General features: G+C 61.7%; 1 protein-coding gene across 1 annotated transcript in view; it reads right to left on the reverse strand.

Moving 5' to 3' along the window:
• INTS3 (integrator complex subunit 3) overlaps nucleotides 1-26,909 on the reverse strand; it is a 58,429-nt gene extending 31,520 nt beyond the window's left edge. Inside the window, exons 1-6 of the mRNA XM_075907783.1 lie at nucleotides 26,580-26,909; nucleotides 16,103-16,186; nucleotides 9,621-9,704; nucleotides 3,672-3,785; nucleotides 3,318-3,402; nucleotides 56-122 (exon numbers count right to left, since the gene is read on the reverse strand). Coding sequence (XP_075763898.1) covers nucleotides 56-122; nucleotides 3,318-3,402; nucleotides 3,672-3,785; nucleotides 9,621-9,704; nucleotides 16,103-16,186; nucleotides 26,580-26,666 — 521 coding nt within the window. The 5' untranslated portion in view covers nucleotides 26,667-26,909. The remainder of the gene's footprint in view (nucleotides 1-55; nucleotides 123-3,317; nucleotides 3,403-3,671; nucleotides 3,786-9,620; nucleotides 9,705-16,102; nucleotides 16,187-26,579) is intronic.
• Nucleotides 26,910-27,357: the final 448 nt, after the last annotated feature.

Here is a 27,357-nt window from a genome sequence, read left to right on the forward strand (position 1 = left end):
GGAGCTCTCCTGCTCCCCTCGCGGCAGGCCAGCCTGCGCCCTCGCCGCGCCGTACCTTTGCTCAGTCAGTATCTCAAGGACGTTCTCTGCCAGCCAGATGTTCTTCGCCGTCACGTCCCCACCTGCAAGGGCACGACAGGGAGCAGAACACTACTCACGCGGCTCGACGTAATCGTCTGGGGTGTCCGTTCCATTCCCGCCATCCCCGGCTCAGCCCCGGCGCGACAATTAGTGATCCCCTCCCCGTCCAGAGGCAAGCTGCACATCGGGCCCATCCCGCCCGCCGCCGAGGCACCTGGCTGCTTCCAGGCACGGGTGCAGCGTGTTCCCAGGAACACGCCGGGGACCACCCTCGTTTTCCGTCGTGGGGGCTGTGTTCCTAGAACGGTCCGTCCCAGGGCCACGCACTCTGCAGCGACCTTCCTGGCAGAGCCCGAGCGGAAGAGATGTGGGATTCAGGGGAGAGGTGGAGGAGAGAGCAGACACTTTGGAGAATGCAGTCGGCAGATCACAGCTGTAGTGCAGTGAGTGGAGCAGGGGCCTAGGTCACTGGCTTCTATTCCCAGCTCTGCCACCGAGTCGCCTCACGAACTTGGGCAAGTCACTTCTCAGGGTGAGAAAACCCAGAGCCAAACGAAGGCCGGCAAAGCGCTCAGCCCCTCAGCCAGGGCCCCAACAGGACTGCCAAGCCGCCTCTGGCTCCCTAGGCTGGAAGAGCCCGGTGAGCAGCCCACTTCCTAGCTAACGGGGCTAGGGGCTTCCCCAGACGATCCCTGGAGCAGAGCTTTCTGAAACACGCTGGAGAACCCGCCACACACGCGGCAGCATGGCCCAACGGTCAGTCACCCTCCCTGAGAAAACATTTATGCTTCAGTCCGGTCTGCACGTGTCTGGCTCCCCTTTCCAGCCGCCAGCCATGGTTCAGCGTCCTCCCATTAACGGGCCCCTCCCACGGGCACTTCTCGACCGAAGCGCCCCCCAGCCTGCCCTTCGGGGACCTACGCAGCCTCAGCGCGTCAAGTCTCTGCTCCCAGGCCGGTTGTCTGCCCTTTGCTGAGCCCCGCCGTCGTGTGTCCTGCTCTGAGGCCGAGGTCAGGCTGCGAAGCCTGTAATTAGCTGGCTCTCCCCATTCGCCAGCCTTTCAAAGTGCCATAACGTTTGCTTTCTTCCCGACTTCTGGAGCCCCCCCAACGGGCCAAGCCCAATTGAAAATCAACGTTAACAGTCCAGCAAGCTCCTTGGCCTGCTCTCTCCAAGCTCCTGGGTGCAGTTACCTCACGTGCGGATTTAAAAATGCCTAACTAGTGGCTTCTGGCTACTACCAGCCAGAGGCGTTAACAGACTGGCAAGAGCAGCAGTACCACACAGGGCAAGTCTCGCTCACTTCTTCCCTACTCAGAACAGGAATATTTCCTGATCACGTCTGCCTCGTCCGGATTATTACTGATAATCTACCACTCCATCTAGGAAAACAGCAACACCGTGACGGGGATTCTCTGGGTCCGAATAGATTTCAAGAACTCCGTATGGTCCTTAACTCAGAGGCCACAGCTTTCTCCTCGTGTCCCTTAGCTTCCCTTATCAGTTTTCCACGACCTGTGAGGGAAAGTCCTTCCTACCAACTGCCCCTTTCTCCCTGACATTTTCCCCAGCTATCTCCACGTCCCCTCTCAGCAAGGCTGCCAGCAAGTGACCAGCATGAAGCTGCAGCCCGTGGCTGTCGGGGCTGGACTCAGGCATTTGGAAATCCAGACGTGCGAGGCACCCCGCACGCCACTGCACTGCGCTCACACCCACCATGGCAGCACAAACAGCAGCACCCGTGTGGAATGGGGCCCTGCACAGGGAGCCTCGGGGCAGCATCGCCAGGGGTTGCTGAACGACACCACGGCTGGTACCGTGCCCATCGGGGAGGAGGGGGGTGGCTGGTTCGCTCAGCATCCGCCCTGCCAACCCGGCTTTTCCCAGACGTCCTGGCTATGGAGGGGGGGGTTCCATCTCCCCGGGGCGGCCCCACGTCCCATGTTGGCAATAACAATTAAATGTCAAGTTTTATGACGAGACGCGAGTTCCTGCTCCATGGACGTAGGTGCCAGGAGACTGCTCGGGGCGGCCCAGGGGCTCTCTACACCAAGAACCCGGGGGAGCTAAGGAGTTACCACCCCACGTCAGGCCCTGCGCAGGCGAGTCCGGCTGCTCCTCAGCCGCCCACACGGCAGAGCTGGGGCTAGGCCGGGCTCAGGGAAGACGCTGATGCGCTGAGGAATCCACAGCCCCACTGCCTGTTCCAGAGGCTGCAGGGCCACTGAGCGGCCTAACCTCACACTGCTCGCTGGCCCAACCCGAGGGGAACCCTCCCAGGGAGGATGCCGGGGCCTAGACAGCAATCCCACCGGTTCCAGTCGCCCCATAGCCCCGCCCAGGGCCGGGGCCAGGTTCAGCCAGTCGCCGAAACGCGCCACTCCCACCGAGCGAGGCTCTGAGAGCTGGGCGCCAGCTGCCTCCACGGCAAGCCCAGAGCCGCCTTGGCTTGGGCAAAGCTCCGAGCCACACTCAGGCCCCGAGCACGGCGGCCACGGGCTCCAGCTGCCTTGGGGATGCCAGCCTCCTGCTGCGGGGCGGGGCCACGGGGCAGGGGCCGGTCTCTCCTGCTGCAGGGCGGGGCCGTGGGGCAGCGTGGCGGGACGGGGGCCGGTCTCTCCTGCTGTGGGGCGGGGCCATGGGGCAGGGCCGCGGGGCGGGGCCGTGGCTGCGGGGCGGGGGCCGGTCTCTCCTGCTGCGGGGCGGGGCCGGGCCGTGGGGCGGGGCTGTGGGGCAGCGCCGGGGGCCGGTATCTCCTGCTGCGGGGCGGGGCCGTGGGGCAGCGTGGCGGGACGGGGGCCGGTCTCTCCTGCTGTGGGGCGGGGCCATGGGGCAGGGCCGCGGGGCGGGGGCCGCGGCTGCGGGGCGGGGGCCGCGGCCGCGGCTGCGGGGCGGGGGCCGCGGCCGCGGGGGCCGCGGCTGCGGGGGCCGGTCTCTCCTGCTGCGGGGCGGGGCCGGGCCATGGGGCGGGGCCGTAGGGCAGGGCGGCGGGACGGGGGCCGGTCTCTCCTGCTGCGGGGCGGGGCCGGGCCGTGGGGCGGGGCCGTGGGGCAGGGCGGCGGGACGGGGGCCGGTCTCTCCTGCTGCGGGGCGGGGCCGGGCCGTGGGGCGGGGCCGTGGGGCAGCACCGTGGGCCGGGGGCCGGTATCTCCTGCTGCAGGGCGGGGCCGTGGGGCAGGGCGGCAGGACGGGGGCCGGTCTCTCCTGCTGCAGGAACCGAGCCAGGGCGGCCTCACCTGCGATCTGCTTCATGAAGGTCATGCAGACGCCATCCGCCCCGAGCACGCCGCTCTTCACCAGCTCCCGCAGCAGCCACACCAGCTAGAGCAGGGCAGGGCCAGCGTGAGAGGGGACTTGGCTGCCACGCCCCACTCCGCCCCCGCAGCGCAGGTCCAGCCCAGCCCTACCCCAGGGGCAGCAGGTGGCATCTCAGAGGGAGTCAGCAGCCGCGTGGGGTGGGCGGAGACGGATGCTGCTCTCTCCTCCACGTCCCCTTGCTGCGTCGGCACCCCCCGGGCGCGGGGTCCCCGTCCCCTCGGGCTGCAGCCCCCTCCCTGCTGTCAGGCTCCGCTCCGAGGCGGCCCCCTCACCTGCGTCCGGCAGACGTCCTGCAGCTTCAAGTACTTCTCCATGAGAATCTGGTTGATCTTGCTGAGGACGATGTTCATGCCGTCGCGGCTCACCAAGGCCAGGTCCCGGTAACTCTGCAGAGACAACAGGACCCCGGATGAGCAGCCCCAGGAACTGACGGACGCAGAAGGCCCCTGCCCCGGGCTCCAAATGCTCAGTAGCCCCCTTGGGAATCGGTACAGAAGGGAAGCACCCGCGGGGGAAGCTGGCAGAGGGGTGACTACGCTGGATCCCCAGGGAGGGCAGCCAGACTCCCTTCCCCTCAGGCCTGGTCTGGCCACTGCCCCCCCCAAGCTCTCGGCCCTGCTCAGCCCCGTGCTCCCCCAGGCCTGCACCCTTAATCGGGTGCCTGGGCTAGTCCCATTCTCCTGACAGCGGGGAAAGGGGCTGGATCGACAGCCCTGGGGCCCAAAGCAGCGCACCCCAATTCCGCCCCCGCCCACACAGGAAAGGGGAGTTCAGGCTGAGACCTATTTAGCGCTCGGCCCCTCCCCTGTGGCGGTCTGGGCTAGCGAAACACAGGGCCCGCCCCCGGCGCTCGCACACCAGCCACGGCAAACGCCGCCCCGGCCAGGGTCTCGCACGCAGAGCACAAGGCTCTGGCTGACCAGGGATGCTGTGTGTCCCCGTCCCCCCCCCCGGCGAGCCAAGCAAGGCCGCCCACCCTGCCCGGGGCTCTCACGCGACCCCGACGGCAGGTCCCAGTGGAACCCAGACCCTTGGGCCCCACGTTCTGGGCGAAGGAAGGGCCTTCCCACCCGCAAGCAGCCAAGGTGTCAGAGAGCAGCCTGCCCCCCCTCCATGTGGCGGGGGTGGGGTGATTAGGAAGCAGTTTGCTGAGTCTTGGACGTGAATGTTAATTGGTGCTGTTAAATGTCAGGCCGTGCCGGAGAGCGGGGCCCTGCACCAGCCCTGTGATCGGGCTCCCCGCCAGGCAGCACCTGGCGGGATAAAACACGCCCGCGCCAGGCGGCAGCTCCGCGGGGCCTTTCATCAAGCTGAAAGGCTACAGCAGCTTCCGCCAACAGGAGCCACGCGCAGCTCGCCGCGGCCTCCAGCTCCCAACTCCAGCAGCCGCCTCCACCGCTTCCCTGACACCCCCACGGCTCCTGCCAGGCCCGCGGAGCAGGGACGGACGCGGCTGGTCCCGGACTATACCCCGGCCTCAGCTCCCTGCTGCTCCACCAGCCTCAGGTGAGCGGGCTGCTCCCTCTTCCCCCAGGCCTCAGCCAGAGTCGACCCCCCTCCTGGGGCAGATCTCTGTGTCCTGGCCCCACTGGCTCCGGCCCCTGCCATTTCCCCTCGCAGGCCGTTCCATCTCCACCCTCAGCAGCGCTCGCGAGCTCCACGGCCGGCTGTCGGTAGCTTTCCTGGGCAGCCGCAGGGGTCCCCGGCCATCACCCCGCCCGCCTGGTCTCTCTAGCGCTTTGCCTGCTCAGCCAGTAACAGCTTCTCCCCTCCTGGGAGCTGTGCCAGCGGGGTGAGGCCTGGCTGCACGTCACCCCCAGCACGTCCACTTAGTGATCCAAGGAAGCTGCATGCCCAGCCACCCCGAGCAGGACGCTAGTCAGCAAAGAATTGCTCTGGAAAATGAAACTTGCTGAGTTCCAGGACTAGAACCTGCCGACTCCAAAGAGCTACTGCTCCCCACCACAGCTCCCCGCTCCCCCGGCAGCGCCCAGGGAGCCAGCCCGCCGGAAACTCTCCCGGAGGGAGCTTTTGCAGGGCTGTCTCAACACCCTGGAGCCCAAGCCCCACCGGGTTCCAGGCTCTCCGGCAGGCAGACAGCCTGTTGCTGACAGGCCGGAGCGGGGGAGCAGGTAGTACAGGGACTCCGAAGGGGCTGCCCGAGGGTTGGGTATTTTGGTCCCCCGGTGAACAGGGCCAGTCGGGTTTCAGCTTCTCACCCCCCGCGGGTCCCAAAGGTTTGGGGGGAAGGAAAGCGGTTTGGGGCACAGCGAGCACAAGGGCCCGGCCACGCAGCCTCACTGCCCCAGGCAGACGGGGCACCTGGCTTGCCCCTCCTGCCCGTGGGACTGGGAGTGAAGGGGAGGGAACGTACCGCACCCATACGGCGGGGGGAGGGGGGAACCGGAGTCTCCGGATCAGTCTCAAAGGGGAAAAGCGACCCATCGTCTCACACCTGCTACCGGTGGGCCTGAGCCGCGGCGCCGGCAGGGGGCAGCCTGGCGGGGGTGCTGTTTAAACCAAGGAACCAGGCCCTGCAGAAGAGCCCCCCCCAAAAGCGGGAGCTCCGCGGGAAGGTGCCTGGAAGCAGCCACGGGGACTCGGGAGAGGGCGCTGCTTGCCATGCAGCCCAGGGCAGGAGGTTAATTAAAGCCAAGGGCGCAGGCGGAGGAGGCAGCTTCGTAGGGACCAGCCGCTGTCACTTGGATGTGTGAACCGAGGAGCCTCCCGGCTCCCAGCTGGCCACGTCCACCTCTCCCAGCGCGGGGGCAAGGCGGCGATTGCATCCCTCCGCTGAGCCGCAACAGGCTGGGAAGGGCTTTCTGCTTAATCAGAAAGTGCGGGTGGCCACTCCGCTCCCTCCCACGCCAGCAGTGGGAGGCAGAGGGCTGGCTTCAAGCGCGGGGAGCCGCAAGTGCAGCCGCCTTCGGCCACGGTCTCCCCACCTCGTACTGGGGCCGTTAAGAAGCACGTCACTCGTCAATCGCAAAGTCAACAAGAATTCTGTCGACGACGCGCTGAAGCGAGAAGGGTCAGCGCTGCACGCACACGGCAGCGGGGAGAGCCGGGCATGGCTCCTACAGCAGCGGGGGCAGTTGCTGGGACTGGAGGGAGCCGACTAGAACGTGTAATTGCAGGGCGGGGGCTGTGGGGTGTAGTCGAGAGCGTTAACTGGAAAGCGGGTGCTTGTTGGTTAACCGACCCCACGATTCCATCCCTCCCACGGATCACCCCAGGCTCCGCGGACAGGGCAGCGGGGACCCGCCCCCTCACACGCCCGCCCCCGCTGGCCCCCGCGCGGTGTGGAGAATGGCACGGCTCGGGAAGAAAGCGCTGAGCGCTGTGTCCGAGCCCACGGCCCCTCCCCAAGCAGCCAGCAATGCAGACCAGCGGTACAGCGGGACCCGGCGGAGCCACTGGCAGGCGAGAGGCCCACGTTGAAAGCAAACGTGCAGCGTTGGCTCCCGCGCTGCATGTCTCCAAGGCAGCCCAGGCTTCCAAAGAAGTGACAGAAGAGGGGATGATTGACTGGGTTCACCAGAAGAGCATCTTTCCCTGGCCAGCCAATCAGCCGGCAGGCAGCCCACTGCACTAATAAGCAACCAGCGCTCCCAGCGGGTCTCTGATCACCCCCGCACTGCTCCCCTGCCCACGCTTGCGGCCTCTCCCCCGCACGCAGCCAGGAGCCAGGCTCGGGCTCTGTCGGCAACGGGAGTGCCCAGCCGAGCCTGGTCGCCTGCTCCTCAGCGGCCTCCAGACCCCGCCGACAGCGCCCAGGCAGGCGCAGCAGACAGACAGCGTGGCTCAGTGGCTAGTGCCACGGCTGCGTGGTCGAGAAGCCCAGGGTTAGCTTTTCAGACGGCGGGTCTGGCAGCGCCGCTGACCGTCCTGGGCTTGGCTACGCCCGCTGAGGAGCCCTCAGCAATTGGAAGCCTCAAGCACTTGGAGGGCGCTTTCCCGCACGTGTGGAGCGGGGCGAATCCCTGCTCCAAACCCTCTACCCGCCGCGCAGTCGCGGCCTCCACAGGGAAGGACGTGCTCGACTGCAGCCCCAGAGCGCATCCCTGGTGCGCAGGAACCCCTGCTGCCCAGGGCCCAGCAAGCCTCATGCCAGAGTATGCAACGTGAAATCCAGCTGGCACACTGGAGAGCCAGGCTGCTCCCACCGCTTTGCCTTAGCCCCGTGGTCACCAACCAGTAGATCGTGAGCCGGTAGATCTCAGGGGCTCTAAGAGTAGCTCTTGAGCCCTCTCTGAACTGCGCGCCTGTGCAGTACATTTACATTAGATTTCCTCATTTGAGGAGCAGCTACTCACTGAGCAACACCACAGGTGAGTAGCTGCGAGGAATGGTGGGAGCTGGGAGGTCGGGAGGGCTGAAACACCCCAGCCAGCTGACTGTGGCTTTCACAGCTGGAGCTAGGCACAGCCTCCCTGGGCTGAGCGCAGGGCAGCCGGGCTGGAGGGAAGAGAAGCAGCTTCCCAGCCAGCTGGCCATGGCGCTCAGCCAGGGTGCACCACGCTCCATGTGGACTGGCACAGAGGAGAAGCTGCCTGGCCTGCTGGCTGTGGGGTTCAGCCCAGAGGAGGCTGAACCGTGCTCCAGCCGATTGGGTGGCTTCCCCTCTGCGCCTGCCCACGTGGAGCGTGGTGCACCCTGGCTGAGCACCATGGCCAGCTGGCCGGGCAGCCGCTTTTCTTCCCTCCAGCCCGGCTGCCCTGCGGTCAGTCCGGAGGGAGCGCGGGTCGGAGGCTTCCCTCCGTGGCTGGTGTAGGGAACTCCCTGCCCCCAACCTTGTTCCCTCTCCTCTGCCCCAAACTTGTTCCCCGCCCTCCTGGCCCCCTGTTCCCTCTCCCTTGCCCCCCTGCAGAAACCTGCCCCCCGGCACCCTGCCCCCCCTTCAGAAACCAGTTCCTTCTGGCACCCTGTCCCCTACTACAGAAACCTGTCCTGGCACCCTGCCCCCTCTCCCCTGCCCCCACTGGCACCCTGTTCCCTGCCCCAGAACCCACCAGCACTCCTCCCCAGTACTGTGTCCCCTGCTCCCAAATGACTTTTCTATGGGTCAGTGACCCCTGACTCAGGGCAGATTCTGCATTGTCTTTATTTATGAGAATGGCAGGGAAACTTTTTCTGTTTAACATAGTATTCTATTTAAAAATGAAGCCTGGCCAACAAACCCCCAATTGGGGCCAAGCCCCCATCTGGCCACAACCACTCCTGCACTCCCCCTTCCCCAGACCCTAGATCTGAGCCTATCAAACACTGGAACCTCCTGCCTTCAGCCCCTCACAGACCCCAACCCAAATTCCTGCACCCTCATATCTGCAAGCCTGTGGCTTGCTTAGTATCCCAACACTGCCCAGCCTGGAGCCCCCTCCCCGAGCCAGTGTCCCCTTCTCCACCTCCTCCTGCATCCAGATATCCTCCCAGAGCTTGCACCTCTCACCCCTTCCCACATCCAAATCCCTCATTCCCACCGCAGAGACTACACATCCTGTCTCAACACAGCAAGGGTCCGGCTAGACTGCAGGAGTTTTTCAGGATTCTGGAGATATCCCAGAAAAACTCTTCTGCATCCAGGGTTGTGTTTGTTCTTCTGCTTTTTTAGTGGAAGAGCAAACAGGCTCTTTTGGTCACCCCTATATTCCTCTTTCCACAAGGAATAAGGTGGCTTCCAAAAGAAGGGGATTTTTGGTGACATTTGGTCCAGTGTAGACAGGCCAATGTTGGAAAAACCTCTTCCTACAGAAGAATAAAAAAAAATAATAATAAGCAGCAGAATAAGGATTGGGGATAGCAAGTGATGGAGAGGGGGAGAATAGAGAGGGCGGGGCTTCAAGGAAGGGGCGGGGCGGTAGATCTTGGCTTGGTCTGTCATTTAAAAAGTGATCTTGGGTGTAAAAAGGTTGGAGACCTCTGCTGTGTGCAAAGCCACGCGGCCAGCCAGCAAACATCTCCACTCTGCAAGAGCAGAGAGATGAGGTCACAGCCTTCCCCAGGGCCCGTCCTTGAATTTCAGAACCCACCCTCCCCCACCAGCCAGGAACCCAGGAGCTACCCAGACTCCACGCCTTGCTACGACCACATTAGCACCCCCGGCGGCGACAGAGACCGAGGCTTGTGCCGCACAAACAGTGAGAGCGGAGTAACCACAGCCATGGTGAGAAAGGCCTCGTGTGGCCAGCGCAGTGCCATCCCGAGGCCGGCTCGTCCCTTACCTTCTGGGCCTGAGTGGGCTCCGTGAGGACCAGGGTGAAGAGGCCCAGACAGATCTCCTCGTGCTGAGGGGCGCCTTTGCACACCTGCGAGGGGAAAGGGAGGCAACACAGGTCCTGGCTCAGGCGGGGTGTCTTGCATGCGGCGGCTCCCACCAGCACCCAGCGCCCCCAAGCCCAGCAGCAGGACTTCCCCAACATTCCCACCCCGGAGTTAAAATAGACCGTCCCAGAGACGCCCTGGCAGCGGGGAGTGGTCTGGAGGGTTCCCTGGCAGCACGCCCGGATGCCCACATCGCGCACAAGCAGGGAGGCAGGTGACTCCCCAGGACGTGACGCTCTCTGCCCACGCCCGGATGCCCACATCGCGCACAAGCAGGGAGGCAGGTGACTCCCCAGGACGTGACGCTCTCTGCCCACGCCCGGGGCCTCGCAGGAGGCGTGGTAGAGCCGCGTGAGACACACTTCCCTGGCCACACAGCCACCTGGGAAAGGCTCCCACCTGCACCCGCCGGCTCTGGCAGGCCCATTTCACATCCCTCGTGCTGGGCCAGGCCGCTCAGTATCGTGACTCCAGCGCTAAAGATTCAAGGGGGAAGAAAACTGCTGCCAATCCACTAGACCCGCTAAACATCACTGGCGTTTTCTCGGCACCGCTGTAGCGTTTTAGTATGGGTATACGAGTGCACGTGCCATGTACACCGATGGGCTTAGGAGAGCCGTATTCTTTTGTGTCATCCTGTTTCTCAGCATTAGACAAGGTTGGCATTGCAAACTAACTCGTGTCTTCTAGATACTCTGCAACATTTTGCCTGGAACGCCCTGTAAAACGTTTGGTGTGAGTGGAGAATGAGAGTCATCGGGAAGGTCCAGATGCTCAGTAAGACTGGGAGATGCTGAATCGGGAGAACAGACGAGCCCTGGAGACGGGCAGACGCTCCCGACGGTGAGACCACAAACGAGATAAGGAAGCCTGAGCATAAACATCAAAGAAGAACTGCGGGGAAACACCAGGATTAACACATCAAGGACGGCAGCATGACACCCACAGACTCCACCGGGCTCTCACAAGCACACCATGACACTGGGTTCAGCCCTGCAAGCCAAGCCTCAGAGGAGCCTCAAATTGCGATCAAAGGACCCCGACTCCTCACTCAGTCAATCCTACCTGGCCAGTAAGACAGACCTGAGCCACGACAACTGGTACCTACACACCATCTGCAGGACACGTGTGCATGTGCCATGTGCTGCTCTTCATGTTGTACTGTCAACACACGCAGGGCGTTGCCCTTTGCCCTGAAAAAGATCCCGTGTGCTTCTTAGAAGCATAACATTTTTGGTGGAGAATACGGGCACCAAGGACGTTCTCTCATCTCTCCAGTCTTTTTGAGCTTCCTGGTGATTTTCTCTCACACCAAGCGTTCCAGGCAAAGCATTGCAGAGTGACCAGGACACGGCCTAGTTAGCAATGCAGCCATTGTCTAATGCTGAGGAAGAGGGTGATATAGAAGCACAGGGCTCTCTCAAGGAAGTGATTATACATCAGACTTCTGCTCTTATACCAATACTACATTTTTGCTACACAGCAACATCAGGGTGCAGGCCAGGACTTGGGGACTTTTCAGACTAGAAGCAAATGCAGGGGGAGAAGTGTACACTGGGGCTCGGTTGTTAGGAGCTCAGGCAGAGAGAGCATGCAAAAAGGTGCATGGCAACTGCAATCACATGCAAGTTACCCCCCCCCCCCCCCAAGCACATGTATAGTCACGCACCCCTGCCGTGGAAAGTCAGTCTCAACAGCTCCACTCTGAGAACGTTACAGTGCGGGCAGATGCCGGCTTTCAGCACAGAAACACGGCATGGCTCCGTCGCCAGAGGATTTACTAGATACAGGGTGTGAGTGTCTCTTAAATAGCCATGGAAAACGCCTTGTCAGTGTTCAGACTGGGGGAGATGGCCCAGCACTCCCTCCAGTGCTCCTAGAAGGGTCACACTTGCTTGCCAATAGCCCCACAGCAGCTGTCTCTCAGAGGTGCCCTCTGTTGCAGAGAGGAGATATTTCCTCTCATCAAGATTAACTTCGACACAGAAGCCTCTTGGCCAAGGGTTCCCTGTTCTTTGCAGACAACTCTCCCGAGAGCTGACTGTGACGGCACGTTGGGGGTTCCCCGTCTCCTGCACCCCGAAATGGCACAGACTGCACCAGCCAGTGGAATTGAGGGTGGTTTATTGCTCCTCCAGCACAGCGCAGCACAGATGTAATCTGGTCACAGGAACTGGGCTAGGATGCCTCAGGTCCCCTTGAGATGGGGGAGACTGGGCCCCTAAACTCCAGCCCCTTCTCCTAGGCTCTCCTCCATGCCCTCCGACAGCCAGCAACCAACCCACTAACTTCCAGCCCTGCCCCCCAGCCAAGGCAGCATCCACCTTCCTTTGTTCCTCTCCATGGGGGGTGTCTGGCCACTGGTTTGCATAGTGACTCATCCTGTTTTGCTGGGTCGTGGTACCCACGGCAGCCAGTGGGGGTTCCCCCAGAGCCAGCAGCATAGAAACCAGCCAGGTACCCCCACTACGTCACAGTTCTCCCCCCTCCGAGAGCGAACTGAGCAGGGTCACTCCGCTCGTGACCTAGGGAAGTTCGGGTCCTCTGCGTGGGAACCCGCCCTGGGGACATGGGTGCTCCCCTTGACTCAGGCCGGCCGTCGCGAGGCCCCACATGAATTGGCTTCCCTCTGTCCACTCGCCGCCCCGCTCCAGGGCGACTGGCGCAGGCCTGTCCTCGGGGGTCACACCCACCCTTCCACTGGCCTTGATCTCTGGCCAGGGTCTCTCGGGCTGGGGCCATGAGCCCAGCGAGCCTTCTCTGGACAGCCAGGGCGGCTTCCACCCCCGATGCTCCATCCAGGGAGGTCTTCCCCTCCCATAACTCTCTCAGCAAGCCCAGAGGGTCCATCTGGGGTAGAGACCCCCAAGCCGCTTTCCTCCTGTCTTGGGCCTTCCCGCCCCTCTGGCAGGAGTCACAGGACCGGCAGTACCGCTGCACGGCTGTAAAGATTCCCGGCCAATAGAAGTGCTGGAGCAGCCTCAGCCGGGTGCTCCGGATCCCCCGGTGGCCCCCAACGGGGGAATCGTGGGCCAAATACAGCAGCTTGAGGCGATACTTTCGGGGGACGACCAGCTGCCGCTCTACCCTCCATGCCCTCGCCTTCCTGGGGGGGAGCCACTCACGGAACAGGAGCCCACGCTCCCGCAGGAATCTCTCCTGGCCACCTCTCCCCCGGGGCTGAGCTGCACGGAGGCCAGCCTGACCCCTCAGCCTCTGCAAGGAGGGGTCTGCCTGCACCTCAGCCTGGAATTCAGCTGCTGAGGCAGGGATCGGGACCTGTTCCCCACCTTTGCCTAGGTCCGGAGTCCCAGCCTGGCTGGACCCCGTGTCCACTGGGATGGGACCCTGAGGACGCTGCCAGGAGTCCTTCCCTGGACCCACGTTGTCAGCCCCCCGCTGCCTCTGGCTCCGGGTGGTGACTAGAGCCCGCTGGGATTCATGGGGCAACTCCTCTAGGTCATTCCCCATCAGCACCTCGGTGGGCAAGTGCGGGTGCACCCCCACTTCCTTGAGGCCCTCCTTGGCCCCCCATTTCAGATGCACCCTGGCTACAGGCACCTTAAACGGGGACCCGTCTATGCCCTTCAGGGTCAGCTGCGCGTGGGGTAGTATCCGCTCCTGGGCCACTATGTCGGATCGGGCCAGAGTCACCTCCGCCCCCGTGTCCCAGAAGCCCGTCACCTTCCTACCATCCACCTCCAGGGGTATGAGGCACTCGCTCCGCAGGGGCCGTCCTGCCCCCACCCGGTACACGGAGAAATCCGCCTCCTGAGAATCAGACCTCCCAGGGGAGGTGCACTGAGCATCCTTCCCCTCTCTCTGAGCTGAGGTTTGCCTGCCAGCCCCTGCCTCTGGGGCAGCCTGCCCTTCCTCCCGCCCCAGCCAGTTAACCCTGGAAAGTCCCCGGTCCTGGGACCTGGTGCACTGAGCCCTCTTGTGGCCTTTTTGCCCACAGCGATGGCAAGTTAGGCTTTGGGCTGTCTCTGTCCAGGCCCTGGCTGGTTCTCTGGGGCGCAGACGACCTGTTCCTTGGTCTCGCCCCGTAGTTGACTCCCTCCGTCGCTCAGCCGAGATCCGGTCTCTGCGCGGTTCCCTCTCTCTCCGGGACTCCGGTTCACACCCGGACCGGCTCTCCGTGAACTCATCCGCCAGTCTCCCGGCCTCCTGGGGGTTCTCTGGTCTCCGGTCCTTGAGCCACAGCCTCAGTTTGGGTGGGCACGCTTCATAGAACTGCTCCATCATGACCAGCTTGAGCAGCTCCTCTGCGGTCTGGGCTCCGACTCCAGACACCCACTTGCGGCAGTATTGCGCCAGGCGGGAGGCCAGGTCCACATAGGTCTCCCGTGGCCCTTTCTGTACCCCCCGGAACTTCTTCCTGTACATCTCGGGGGTCAGCCCGAACTTGTGCAGCAGGGCCTCCTTGACTCGGTTGTAATCCCCTGGCTGTAGGTCCTCCAGCTGGCTGAGCACTCCGGCCGCCTCCTGGTTCAGTGCGGGGATGAGCTCCTGCAGCCAGTCAGCTGGGGGGACCCGTTGCAGTCCACAGGCCCTCTCAAAGGAGCTGAGGAACCCGTCTATGTCACCCATGTCCTTCAGTTGGGCCACCACGAGCCTCTCCAAGCGTCTGGCAGTCCTGGGACCCTGGGGCCCATCCGCACTTGGCGCAGCCGGTGCCCCGCCGGTTCTCCGCTCTGCCATGGCCAGCTCATGCTGCCGCTGCCTCTCTCGATCTTGGCGCTCCTTCTCTCGATCTTGGCGCTCCCTCTCTCGGTCCTGGCGGTCCTTCTCTCGGTCCTCTACTTCCAATTCCCTGATCCGCAGCTGGATCTCCAGGCGCCGCAGCTCCGCTGGGCTGGCCCCTGCCCTAGATGGGCTACGGCTTGCAGGCCTCCCGGGAGACGCTGTCTCATCTCTCCGTTGGGTTCCAGCGCTCCTCCCCCTCTCTGAGCCTGACACACTCTCAGGGGGGGGTCTGGCTGCTTCCCCTGGGGACAAGATCCTGGCCCTGTGGCTGGTCGTTCTCTTCCAGCTGGGCAATCAGCTGGGCCTTGGTTGCTTTCTGCACAGGCAAGCCCCTCTCTCTGCACAGCCCCACCAGCTCTGCCTTCAAGAGTCGGGCGTAGGCCATCTGCCCGCTGGGCCCCTCGGTGCAGACTCACCCGTCTAGTGCTGCAGCGCCCCACGATTCCCAGGAACCGCTTCGCTCTGTCTCCAGCACGCCTGGCTCCAGGGCTCTTGCTTCTACTGCGCCTTGTCGCTTGCCGCTGGAAGCTCCATCCACGGGGTGCAGTGCATCCCACCCCTGACACCAGTGTGACGGCACGTTGGGGGTTCCCCGTCTCCTGCACCCCGAAATGGCACAGACTGCACCAGCCAGTGGAATTGAGGGTGGTTTATTGCTCCTCCAGCACAGCGCAGCACAGATGTAATCTGGTCACAGGAACTGGGCTAGGATGCCTCAGGCCCCCTTGAGATGGGGGAGACTGGGCCCCTAAACTCCAGCCCCTTCTCCTAGGCTCTCCTCCATGCCCTCCGACAGCCAGCAACCAACCCACTAACTTCCAGCCCTGCCCCCCAGCCAAGGCAGCATTCCACCTTCCTTTGTTCCTCTCCATGGGGGGTGTCTGGCCACTGGTTTGCATAGTGACTCATCCTGTTTTGCTGGGTCGTGGTACCCACGGCAGCCAGTGGGGGTTCCCCCAGAGCCAGCAGCATAGAAACCAGCCAGGTACCCCCACTACGTCACACTGACAAACTCACTACACCCAGCATGCCTTGCAGGACAGGTGTGTGTAGAAAGTAAAGCTTGTAACTTGCCAAGGCAGTCGCTGCAGGAGGAATGCGTGGATAACGTTTGAGCAATAACGGACTGCTAGCGAACAGATGCTCTACAGCAGTGGTCCCCAACACGGTGCCCGCAGGGGCATTTGTGGGCGCCCGCCAAGTGCTCGGGGGTGGACCCAACCCGGGCGCGTGCCGGAGCCGGCCCCGGGCGCGCGGAAGATTGGCATCCCCGCCCCCGAGCACGCAGCTATCGGGGGGATGCCGGCTTTGGGCGTGCAGCTATGGGGGGTGCTGACCCTGGGCGTGTGGCTCTGCAGGACGCTGGCTCCGAGCTTGCTGCAAATGGGCGGAGCATAGGGTTGCTGGGTGGCTCATGGGGGTGTGGCGCATGTGTGGCAGGCGAACGGCCACGCCCCCTGGCGCCCGGCAGCTTCAAATGGTTGGGGACCACAGCCCTCCAGACAGTTCGTTACTACGGGCCGTGCTGTGTGAAGGAGTCAGCGCCACGCTGGAAGGAGCGCCTCCCACCGCCCGTCAGCTCACAAGCCCCCATCCACCCCGCATGGGCCAACGGAAAGCTACGTCCGGCACTTACGTGAGCATTTAGGGCGTCATTAGCTTCCCTCTCGGACACCCCGTTGGTCAGCGCCGTCACGATGCCCATGCACCGCTCTAGTCTCTGAAACAGACAAAACACATCAATATACCTGGTCCTGCCAGCTGCATCCCGGAGACCCCGCGTTCTAGGCCACCCACGGTGCCTTGTGCAAGCACCAACACAGAGACCAAGAGTCCCAGGAGCCTAATTCAAGAAGTCTTTAGGGGCTTGACTTTCCAAACGGAAACCCTGGGCCCTCCCGTGGAAAGGGTGATGAGAGGCGATGGGGAATTATTGCCACCCTGCTCAGACACCGCACGCGACAGGCCATGCAAACCCAGACAGTCAAACCAGCACGACAACCATCCTCTCCCTGCGCCAGGATCCGCCTCACAATGCGTCACGTATTCCTCGCCTGCGCTCTAAGCACCCCGCTGCCGAGCGGGGCTGGGCCAGCGCAGTCCGTTAACCCAGACGCAAAAGCGGCGCAGATAATGCTCTAGACTACGTGCATCCTGCCCAGGGCATTTCTTAGCAGGCAGGCCAGCAGCCCGGCTCCCGCTGGGTCCGGGACCGATCCGTGTTGTGGCTCTGCATTGAAAGCGTATTAGGAGCCAGGCAGGCCCGGCTCATGCTGGGTCTGGGGGCTCAGACGTGCCCCTAGATGGGGGCTGCTGCCACCCTCACAGCTGCCTCTCTCTCAGAAGCAGCAGCGGGGGTGACAGGCAGCCGGTCTGCGAGGGGAGCTGGTTTTTAAACGGGCTCCCCTCATGGACCAGCTCCCACCTGGCACCCCGTGCTGCTGCCTCTGATACAGCAGCAGCAGCGTGGAGCGGCAGGGGCTCCTCGGGAGTGAGGCCAGAGCGCGCTGGCTGCCAGCCCCACCCCTGGGGACTATCAAATAGCTGAGTAACCGATAAGAGTTCACGAGGCTACTCGACTATTGAATTAACCGATATTTCACATCCCCGCTGCAGGGCCAGCAAATGCTAACACTAGCATGACGGGCCCACAGACCAATGTGACCCAGAGACACGGGTCCCCATCCTGAGAGCAGAGCGAGTGTCACAGACAGAGAGGTTATGCCCCAGTGGCAGAGGCTACTCGGGGCACATGCTAGTGCCCGTCAGCCACAGCAGGGCGGCACGCCTTGTCTTGCGGGCCACGTGCCGACCCGTCTTTGCAGCCCCACTGCCTGTGTGAGTTCGGCACCCAGGCAAGGCACCGGGGCGCACGGGGCTCCGATTCACTACTTCCCTTTGCACGTAGCTGCTGGTGCAAGCAGACTGCAGGTGTTCTACGGGACCGTCCCTGCTCATGGAGTGACAGAGGAGGACACGAAGCCCACGGTAACTGCAAAATCGTGACGGTAACTCTGGGCAGAGCCCAACTGCTACAGCGTACCAGACGCGTGCACATCAAGGGCGCTGCCCGCGGCTTGGATCCTCTTGGCAACCGTCTTCTTGTGTGCTGGGCAGCAGGTACCACAACGGGGCCCAGGCCCTGACCCTGGAATGGGACCTCTAAGAGCACATACATTTGGGGACTCTTGGGGTCTCTGTTCCCAGAGGGAAGGACACAGCTCCAAGCGCTGCTACTGTACCTGTACATTCTTAGTAGCACCTAGAAGCATCAACCAAGATCAGGGTGGCCCTGCACTGAGCCCCGTGGAGACACAAGAACGGCCAGACTGGGTCAGACCAAAGGTCCATCTAGCCCAGTATCCTGTCTGCCGACAGTGGCCAGCACCAGGTGCCCCAGAGAGGGTGGACCGAAGACAACGATCAAGCGATTTGTCTCCTGCCATCCCTCTCCAGCCTCTGACAGACAGAGGCCAGGGACACCATTTTATCCCCTGGCTAATAGCCTTTTATGGACCTGACCTCCATGAAATTATCTAGCTTCTCTTTAAACTCTGTTACAGTCCTAGCCTTCACAGCCTCCACTGGTAAGGAGTCCCACAGGAACTCCAGACAGCGAAAGACAGTCCCCCATGAACAGTATTTACAATCCAAACAGACGGGATGGGGCGAGCAGAGGAGAAGAGAGCCCCACTGTCACCAATTTGCACTTGGGGAATCGAGGAACAAATATGTGAAGTGACCTGACCAAGGTCACCTCGGGAGTTTGTGGCAGAGACATGAATGGAACTCAGCTCTTCCAAGTCCAAACCCAGTGCTTCACCTACAGCTCTGAGGCCATGCCAGCCTGCCGAGCCCCATGTGCCCGCCTGCACGCCCCGAAAGGAACACGCCACTCACCCCAGGCAAGTAAAATGCTTGTTCGTGCCTGTCATGGTAAAGGGCAGGAGCACCAGCCACCGGGGCTGGTAAGTGCGTCACGTCTGGCACCAACACGCTAACGGGGCACCCTTGCCCTCTCCAGCTCACCAAGGCAGGCCCTTCCGCAGCATTCGCACTGGGATCGGTGCAAGCGGTCGGGTGGCAAAGGCCTGCTGCGGTTCGGGGATCACAAAACGCGGCGTCCCTCGGGGGGGGGCTTCACTTTACTCCATGTGGATTTTCAGCACTGGGGCAGAGCCCACCTCCCTGCCTCTGGGGCTCTTGTCTACAGCAACAGGGGAGAGGGGCCAAATGGGACCGACGGGCCAGGGAGGCGGAGGCGGGCTCGGACGTGAAACCATTTCCTAAGGGCTCAATTAACGCTTTGCACAACGGAGCCCGGGCTGGGGAAAGGGACACGTGTCCAGCAAAGGCAGCACCCAGTGAACTCACCACACTGGCTTGTGCGAGCCGGACGCTGCCCAGCCCACGTGCACCACGCTCGGCCACAGGGAAAGGAGCAGAGCCAGCCAGCGCTAGGAGAGACTCTGGGGTGAACAAAGCTGCCCCTTCCAGACTTGCACAGAGCCCTGTGTCTCACGGGGCAGCTCTGCGGCAAGCCTGCACAGGGGCCCAGGGACGCTCTGACGTAGGGATCAGATAGAGGCAGCTGGGGGGGAGGGGGTAGAGGAGGGGGTACTTCAAAGGGGCAGCGCCACACGGACCCTGGGTCAGCTGCTCCCTGCGGTGCTGCCCCCTTGAACGCTCCGGGGAGCCCAGTGCCAGGCTCCTCGTGGCGTTTCAAAGTGAGGAGCCCGGCGCTGGGCCCTCCGTCTGGCTACAAGTCAGTGTGATGCGTCAGGAGTGGGGGGTGGTCACAGCCGGGGCCCTGTTGCACCTCAGGGCCGAGCCCTGCCATTCTGCAGAGTGGCTGCAGGCCAAGGCGCAGCCCTGAGTCAAGGGGCCGCGTGGGTGTTAGCACCGCTGAGAGACACGGGCCCAGCACCGGAAACCCAGATCTATGCTGCGGGGAGAAAACTCAGGCAGGGGCTTGGAAACCCAAATCCACAGGCCCGGCCTCGTGAGCCGTGTAGACGCACCCCGAGTGCCCGTGTGCAGTGGGCTAGCGTGGTGGTGAGGGCAGCAGAGAGCGCACAGGCCCTGCGGTAGCCCAAACTCCGATCAGAGCCAAACCTCCTGCGCGACGCGCTGCACTGGAATGGCCTAAGCCCTGCTCGCCGTTGCTAAGTTATAGCAGCGCAGGACGGGAAATTGGAGGCGTGAATAGCAAAAGCTTCCACTCGACCTCAGAGAAATCCACAGGGGTTATTTTAATTGGATTTTTGCAAGTTAATCCTCCCAAGGGATCAGCTGACTGACGTCTGTGGGCAGTTCGGATGTGAGCATCCGGAGAGCAACACGCTGCCTCTCCAGCAGCACTGCCTATCCCCCCAGGGAGGTGAAATCCCATTGCCTGAGCTCACCAGGCAAACGTTGAGCTTGACCCTTGAACCGGTTAAACGGGAGCGCGGGGAAGGGCTGCTTCAGCCCCCGCCGGTTAACTGTAACCGGCAAGCGGCACCCGTAAAGGGTGACACTTACCAGCAAACCATTCCCAGCCCTCATCTCCTCCCCTCCCGGTACACACGCAGAGCCCCCCCATGACTTTACCCAAGGGCTCCAGGCACGTGCCACGGGGACAGCAGCCCCCTCCAAGGCAGCATGGGGAAGAGCTGGTGCTGGATTAGGCCTCGTCCATGCTATGGTCACACACACTTTGCTCCTGCCTAGGCACACAGAGCCGCACCGTTCTGAGCGCACTTAGGAAGCCAGGTCCTAGCTAGGCTGGAGAACAGTGAGAGCCCTCACACGGAAAAGGAGGACATGTGTTAGCCACTCCCACGCGGCTCTCGGTAAGGGGGTAGGGCACGCTGAGCAGGAGGCCAACAAGCGGGAGGGCTCTGCGCAGTGGGACAGGAAGAACATGCATTAGGGAAGAGGACAGCTGTGCCATGGCCCCAGCAGTGCAGCTCCGCAGGCAACGGCGGACACCGCTCAGACAGAACCGCTGCCACCTCCCCGGCCTAGCACCAAACCCTCATGCCCACCTGAGGGCTCCCGCTATCGCACACGGAGCCGTCCAGGCAGTCAGACACGGATCCCATTGTGCGAGGCCAAGGGTAAGAGACCCTGCAGCGTTCCCCGGGCTAGCCCTTAGCTCTTCCATCAGTGGAGAGGCAGCTCCACCGCGGTAAAGGTGATTGTCTCTCGCCCATGACTTGGCTGTGCAAGCTGCCATCACAGATGCATTGCCTCCCAGGGCAGAGGCGTGCCTTGCACCGTGCCCCGTCATTCCACCCACCAGCCACACAGGCTCACGGCAGGATCTGAGGAACCAGCTGGACTGTTCTGGCTCTGCCATCACCCAGCTGCAGGCTCTCGCCTATGAGCACAGCCACCGACTGCACCTGGGAGAAGCGAGGCAAGAAGAGCTTGCCTCATGCTCCTGCAGAGTTAATGGGGTAATGACTCGGTCGTGCCAGGGAGAGCTGCCAGCTGCCACTCAAGGAGACAAGCAGGCTCCAAAGGAGTGATTCCGGCGCTGTCGCTTTGGGATCAGCACCGCTTTAAAATACAAATCCACCACGCGCCCGGCCCGGGCTAGCGACCCCCCGCGGCCCCCAGAAGGACCAACGAGACTAAGGAGGGAGCCACTGGGAAAGGGGACCATCTCCATTCACGGTCTGTCTTCGGGGGGATGTTGGCCCCTGCGTGTTGAGTTGCAAGGGCAGACGGCAACACCGATTTGCAGTAAGGCTTTTTTAGGACTGGGTGACAGAAGGCAAAAAGAATCTGAAAGCCCAGGTCTCAGGCAGGCCCACTTCCATTATTGGCAAAGGCAGAACAAGAGCCCATGAGCACCAACTGACGCTGGAAAAATTCCAACTGGAAGTAGGACTCGTGAAGCGGTCCGGGTAGTTAGCTATCTGGCCAGCTTCCCAAAGCTCCTGGACACTCCGCGTTTAAATCAAGATTGACCGACTTCCCAGCCGGCACGCTCCAGTTTAACTCCGCAGCCGGGTCTACACTGGGAGCACAGTCGGACTAAGGCATAGCTGGAATCAACAGACCTTAGTTCGTATGTCCCCGGTGCCCCCCCCCGGGGGAGGTCAGCAGGAGAGTTGTTCTCACTTCCCGGACTCCTCGCGACCCGGAGGAGGACCCGAGTCGAAGGGGGTGCAATCAGCAGTCGGTGAAGCACGTCTTGACTAGGAGATTGCCCTCCGGGTCAGTGGAGGCAAGGCCCAAGCTGCTGGGCTTGGCGAGGCCACCTGTACAGTGGGAGGAAGAATCATTCCGTCCCAGGTGGGATTCACCGGAATTCTGTGCTCCCTGCTAGGCAGGAGCTCAGGCCGTATGGCCACAGGGGTCCCTTCTGGCTTCAAAGGCCAGGAATATTTTTGAAGACTAAGTCTGCTGTCCGGACACTGAGAAAATGGTGGGCAACCTGCGGCCCACTGGGGTTCAGTGTGTAGCTGTGACAGTTTGTTCACTGCTGCCCACGCACAGGGTTGCCAGATGCTGCTGGTTTCTGTCGGTGTTTTATTCCTACCGGCACTAGTAGTGACACACACACAGGGCACAGGCACATGAAGGGAGATGCGTACTGTTTGCACACAACACTGACTGTGAGAGCCATCCCCCTCTCCTCCCGATCCAACCACAGCACAGCTACGGTTCAATCCACTCCCCCTGCAAGTTCTAGGCACGCATGCACAGTTAGCAAGACCCTCTTAAGCCAGAAGACCCGACAATCTTGCAGCCCAATGAAATGCAGGGCCACTCACGGCCCCCTTACTGGCGTAGGTTCCTGGCTGCTGCACTAAGTGCACACACATGCACACCCGCTATCTCTAGGGGATCAATCGGAAAGAAAATGGCAATAGAAACTCTAACACCGTGGTCCCCAACCCGGTGCCCGCAGGTGCCATGGCGCCCGCTGGGCCCTTTACATGCGCCCATGGAGCAATCTGAGCCGGCCCCGCCCCTGGGAGTGCATGGCCGGCCCCGGCCCCGGGTGCGCCGCGCGTGCCGGTGCCGACCCTGACCCCCGCCCCCAGGTGCGCAGCGCGTGCCCTGGCCCCGGCCCCCGCACATGCCCTTGCCGGCCCTGGCCCCGCCCCCGGGGGCACCGTGCATGCCCTTGCCGGCCCTGGCTCCGGGGGTGCCGTGCGGAACCTGGGCAGCCCCTGCCCGGGATTGCAGCACATGCCGGTGCTGACCTTGGGCGTGCGGCGCATGCTTGGCCCCGCCCCCAGTCATGTGGCCTGTGAGCGGCCCCGCCCCCATACGCGCAGCACGTGAGCGGCCCCGCCCCCAGGCGCCCGGCAGCCCCAAAACGTTGGGGACCACTACTTAACAGTTACACCTTCGGGATCATCAAGCCTCACACCATTAGTCTCCACCCTGATGGGTCCCCAGGGAGTGACACACACTAGGGGCGTGAACGACTACGTGACTATCCGATAAACAAATGCTTATCAGATAGTCGACACAGTAGTTGCTTCTCCCCTTGCAGCCTCTACCAGAAAGAGGCAGCCGGGGGCAGGGAGGGAGGGAAGAGAGAAGGCCGTGCTTCAAAGCAGCAGGGTTGAGTGGAGCCCAGGGTCAGCTGGGGACTCTAAGGGTGTGTGTAAACCACACCCCTCTGTCGGCAGAGGGATGTAAATTAGACCTATCGAAAGTGCAAATGAAGCTGGGATTTAAATATCCCACGCTTCATTTGCATAATGGTGGCCAGAGCTTTTTTCAAAACAGGGCTTTTCGAAAAAAATTGACAGTTTAGACGGAGCATTTGCGACAGAAATGCCCCGTTTTGAGAGGTCCTGTACTCCTGCCAGTTTTTTCAAAAAGCCCCATTTTGGAAAAAAAAAAGTGGCAGCTGCCATTATGCAAATGAAGCATGGCAAATTTAAATCATGGCTTTATTTGCACTTTCGATATGTCTAATTTACCTCCCGTTGCCAACAGAGGGGTGTAGTTTAGATGTACCCTGAGTCCCCAGCTGACCCTGGGCTCCATGAGTTGATGTCGCTTTGAAATGTCGTGGGGAGCACAGAGACAGCGGGGGGACTGTTTTGAGTCCCCCGCTGGCCTCATGCACCCCGAAGCACTTTCACCTTCCGCGCTGGGGCTGTTGCTACACTTCAAAGGCGGAGCCGCCCTTACTGACTAATCAACTAGACGATACAAATTGTGTCAACTACACATTGGAATAACTGTTTGCAGAATCAGCATCAGAACAGTAATTTCTTTAACGATAGAAAAAAGTGCACATGCACACACTAGGGACGTTATCAAATGTGTTTTTGGTAAATGTGTAACAGCTGAATTTTTCAGCAATTACACATTTACACGTGGGGGGAGGGGAGCCCAACGGGAGCTGGTGCTTGAGAGGAGCCAGTTCCCCCCACAAGGACCTGCTCTTGCCTGCCCCACAGAGGCAGCAGGAGGGGGCAGGCAAAGGCCAGGCTTATTGGTTAATCATGTGAAGGACTACCGTTGACATCCCTAGCACATGCACACCTGCCACACACCCAGTTTCAGCATCTCCATAGCAGAGAAAGGGTCCAAGTACTTCTCTCTTGGCAGAAGCTGACATTTTGCAGATAGCCCTCTTCTAACACGTGGTGTGAGGTAAGACCCAGGAAGTGCAGCTCCCTATCAGTACACAAACTTGAAGCGTGGCTAAATGGTTAGTCTAACAGAAAGATGTTATCCCTACCTTACAGCAATTTTAAAAGCATGCTGCCCAGTGATGAGCTGTTTGCACTTTATCAGAACTCACACGTAATAGGTTTTAGAGGAACTTTGTCAACTTAAACACTCCTCTATCAGCTTTGCTTAACCTACCATTGTTATAATCAGCATGTACCATTACTATCCTGAAAGGGGAGAAAAAACACTTCTCTGGAGTTTGCCACTGTGCTGATGTTGGGCATTTAGCAACACTGCATACATGAGACATGTCTCCCCTCTAGAATGAGCTTCCCCGTTCGGGAAAGTCCTACACACCACTGCATAGAACAGGGTTGTTTTGACTTTTTAAGCTGGAAAATGTCATAGTAAAAGCACTAAAATTGGCTGGGGGACTCAGGAGCAGGTGCTGCTAACAAAACCTTTAACCCATTTCTTACAGACTGACTGGATTCCAAGTCGGTGTCCCTTTAAATGCTTTAAGGCTTTAAAATAAATGCACGAAGGAGCAATTCCCATCAAGAACTCAGGGGACCGTTTTGTCAGGGCTTCTGGATTTGCTTCCTAGTTCTGGTACTTACCCAGCTTTAAGACCTTGAAAAAGCCACCTGTTGGCGGCTCAATTTCCCCAGCTGTAAAGCAGCAATCCCTGCCTCGCTGGATGGGCAAAGTCTGAGAGCTTTCCTGCCCTGAGATCCATGGGAAACACTAAATAATAGTGCTGCACAGATCCCAGACAAGCCACAGAGAGGCTCCTTGGCCTGGTTTCTAGGAGAACTTGAAGTTTCAGCTCTGACAGGCCATGCACACACAGCGGCAGTACTCCGAGGACCGGGATATTCTATTCAGACCTGAACTAGCACCAAAAATACACAGGCACAACGGAGAGTTCTGCCAAAGGTACGAGAGCGGCCAGGCCCAGAAAGTTGATTTTGTATTATATCTAAGATAGGGATGCGCAAGGTTAACCGGTAAGCATCACCCTTAACAAGTGATGTTTACTGGCTCTGGTTAACCGGTGGGGGCTGGAGCAGCTCCCCACTCAACGCAGGCAGGAGGCACCTCCAGCCCCACAGGGGACAGGGATGCTCCAGCTGGGCCAGAGCAGCCCCTGTCCATGGTGGGCCCTGGCATGCGGCAGGCAGGGGCTGCTCTGACCAGAATGGAGCAACCCCCACGCCCAGCCCCCCTTTAATCCATTAACCAGTTAAACAGGATTTTACATCCCTAATATAAGACTCCGAGACCAAGTCATTCCAAATACCTTTGTGTCTTTCTTCCCTACTTGATTTCCAACACCATGTTATCCAGCACTGTGTCAACAGTCCCTAATACATTTGCTTCCTCCCTGATGGTCAAGAAAAGCAGGACTTGCAAGTCCTGTCATTCAAGACACATTAGATGCTCCAATCATGTCACAACTAAGTGATAGTACTTCACCCTACAATTGCTCCTTTCAGAGGTTCTCAACACCCCTGTGAGACAGTTATCATAATAATTATCTACATTATTGATGAGTAAACTGAGGAACAGAGAGATTATATGTCTCAAGTCAGGCAGAAAGTCTGAAGAGGAGTAAGGAACTTGATCGGCCTTTTAGGCCCTGATTTAACCACTAGACTACAATGCCTCAGCCCCATGAACAGATGCCAAATATCCCAACCTGTCTCTAACCACCTATCCCTAGCAGGGAGAAAAAGCAAGACAATCAGCAGACTGACATAACTTCAAGGTCCCGCATTTCAGGTCCTGCCGGGGCTCCAAAACAGCTGGGCAGTCAGCATAAACACTTTCCAGAACGGCAAAGCTCTCCTGTTACCGGGAAGGAACGGCGAGGAACCCTGCCGACGCTGACGTACCAAGCAGATTTCGTGGCCTCGTTCCGGGGCCCTGGCAGCTCCAGGGTGCCCTCAGCGAAGGCGGAGAAGACGAAGCCCAAGTGAGGAACCACTTGCCCCTCTGGAGCATTAGCAGGCCAGCGTGCTACACCTACACCCCCCACCCCCTCAGACACACCCCCCCCACCCCCACCCCCTGCACCCCCCCCACCCCCTCAGACACACCCCCCCACCCACCCCCACCCCCTGCACCCCCCCACCCCCTCAGACACACCCCCCCTACCCACCCCCACCCCCTGCACCCCCCCACCCCCTCAGACACACCCCTGCACCCCCCCACCCCCTCAGACACACCCCTGCCCCCCCCACCCCCTGCACCCCCCCACCCCCTCAGACACACCCCCCTACCCACCCCCACCCCCTGCACCCCCCCAGACACCCCCCCTACCCACCCCCACCCCCTGCACCCCCCCACCTCCTCAGACACACCCCTACCCACCCCCTGCACCCCCCCCCAGAGACAAGAGCCAGGCGACTTGCCCCCAGCACGCCCCGGGCGGCCTCTCTCCTCGGGGAAACTGAGGCAGGGCCGCCTACCTCCTCCAGCTCGTCCTTGGCGTCCAGCAGGGTGGAGAGCAGCAGCTTCCCCGGCGCGGCCGCCGCCCCCCCCTTCCCCTTCTCCATGGCGGGGCGGCCGCTCCCCCCGCCACCGGCCTGGCGCCTTCGGGCAGCGCAGGGGGGCAGCCCCCCCGGGACCTCCTGCGCCGGGGGGCGGGGCGCTATCGGGGGCGGGGCGACCCCCGGCTGGGCGGGGGAGGGGCGGGGCTGTCTCCTCTGAGGGGAGCGGGGGGGCGGCTCTGTAGCTGGGGGGAGGGGGGAGCAGGCGCCTCCTCGCCCCCCACCCAGCAGCACAGACCGGAAGTCACTGGGAGCGACAGGCGGGAGGGCGGGCCGCGCGCGGGAGGAAGCGGCGCGCGCGCCGGAAGAACCCGCCCCCGCCGCCCCTGCGGCGGCCAATAGCAGCGCGGAGAGGCCCCCTCGAGCGATGGGCGGGGGAGGAGGCCCCGCCCCAACGGTCCGTCAAAGCTGGGAGGCGGGGCCCGGGAGAGGGTCTGGCCAATAGGCAGGGAGGGGGCGGGGCTTCCTCGGGGACTCGCCTCTGGCTGGGGACACGCTCAATCGCCCCCCCCCCCCGCCGCGTGCAACGTGCTGCGTCACTCAGCCCCGCCCCGCTCCCGGGCTCTGCAGTGACCCCCCCCGCCACACGGGAGTGTGCAGTGACCCCCCCCAGGGCTGTGCAGTGACCCCCCCCCCCGCCACACGGGAGTGTGCAGTGACCCCCCCCCAGGGCTGTGCAGTGACCCCCCCCCCCGCC

The sequence above is a fragment of the Pelodiscus sinensis genome, chromosome 24 (assembly GCF_049634645.1).
Source record: "Pelodiscus sinensis isolate JC-2024 chromosome 24, ASM4963464v1, whole genome shotgun sequence".
NCBI lineage: Eukaryota > Metazoa > Chordata > Testudines > Trionychidae > Pelodiscus > Pelodiscus sinensis.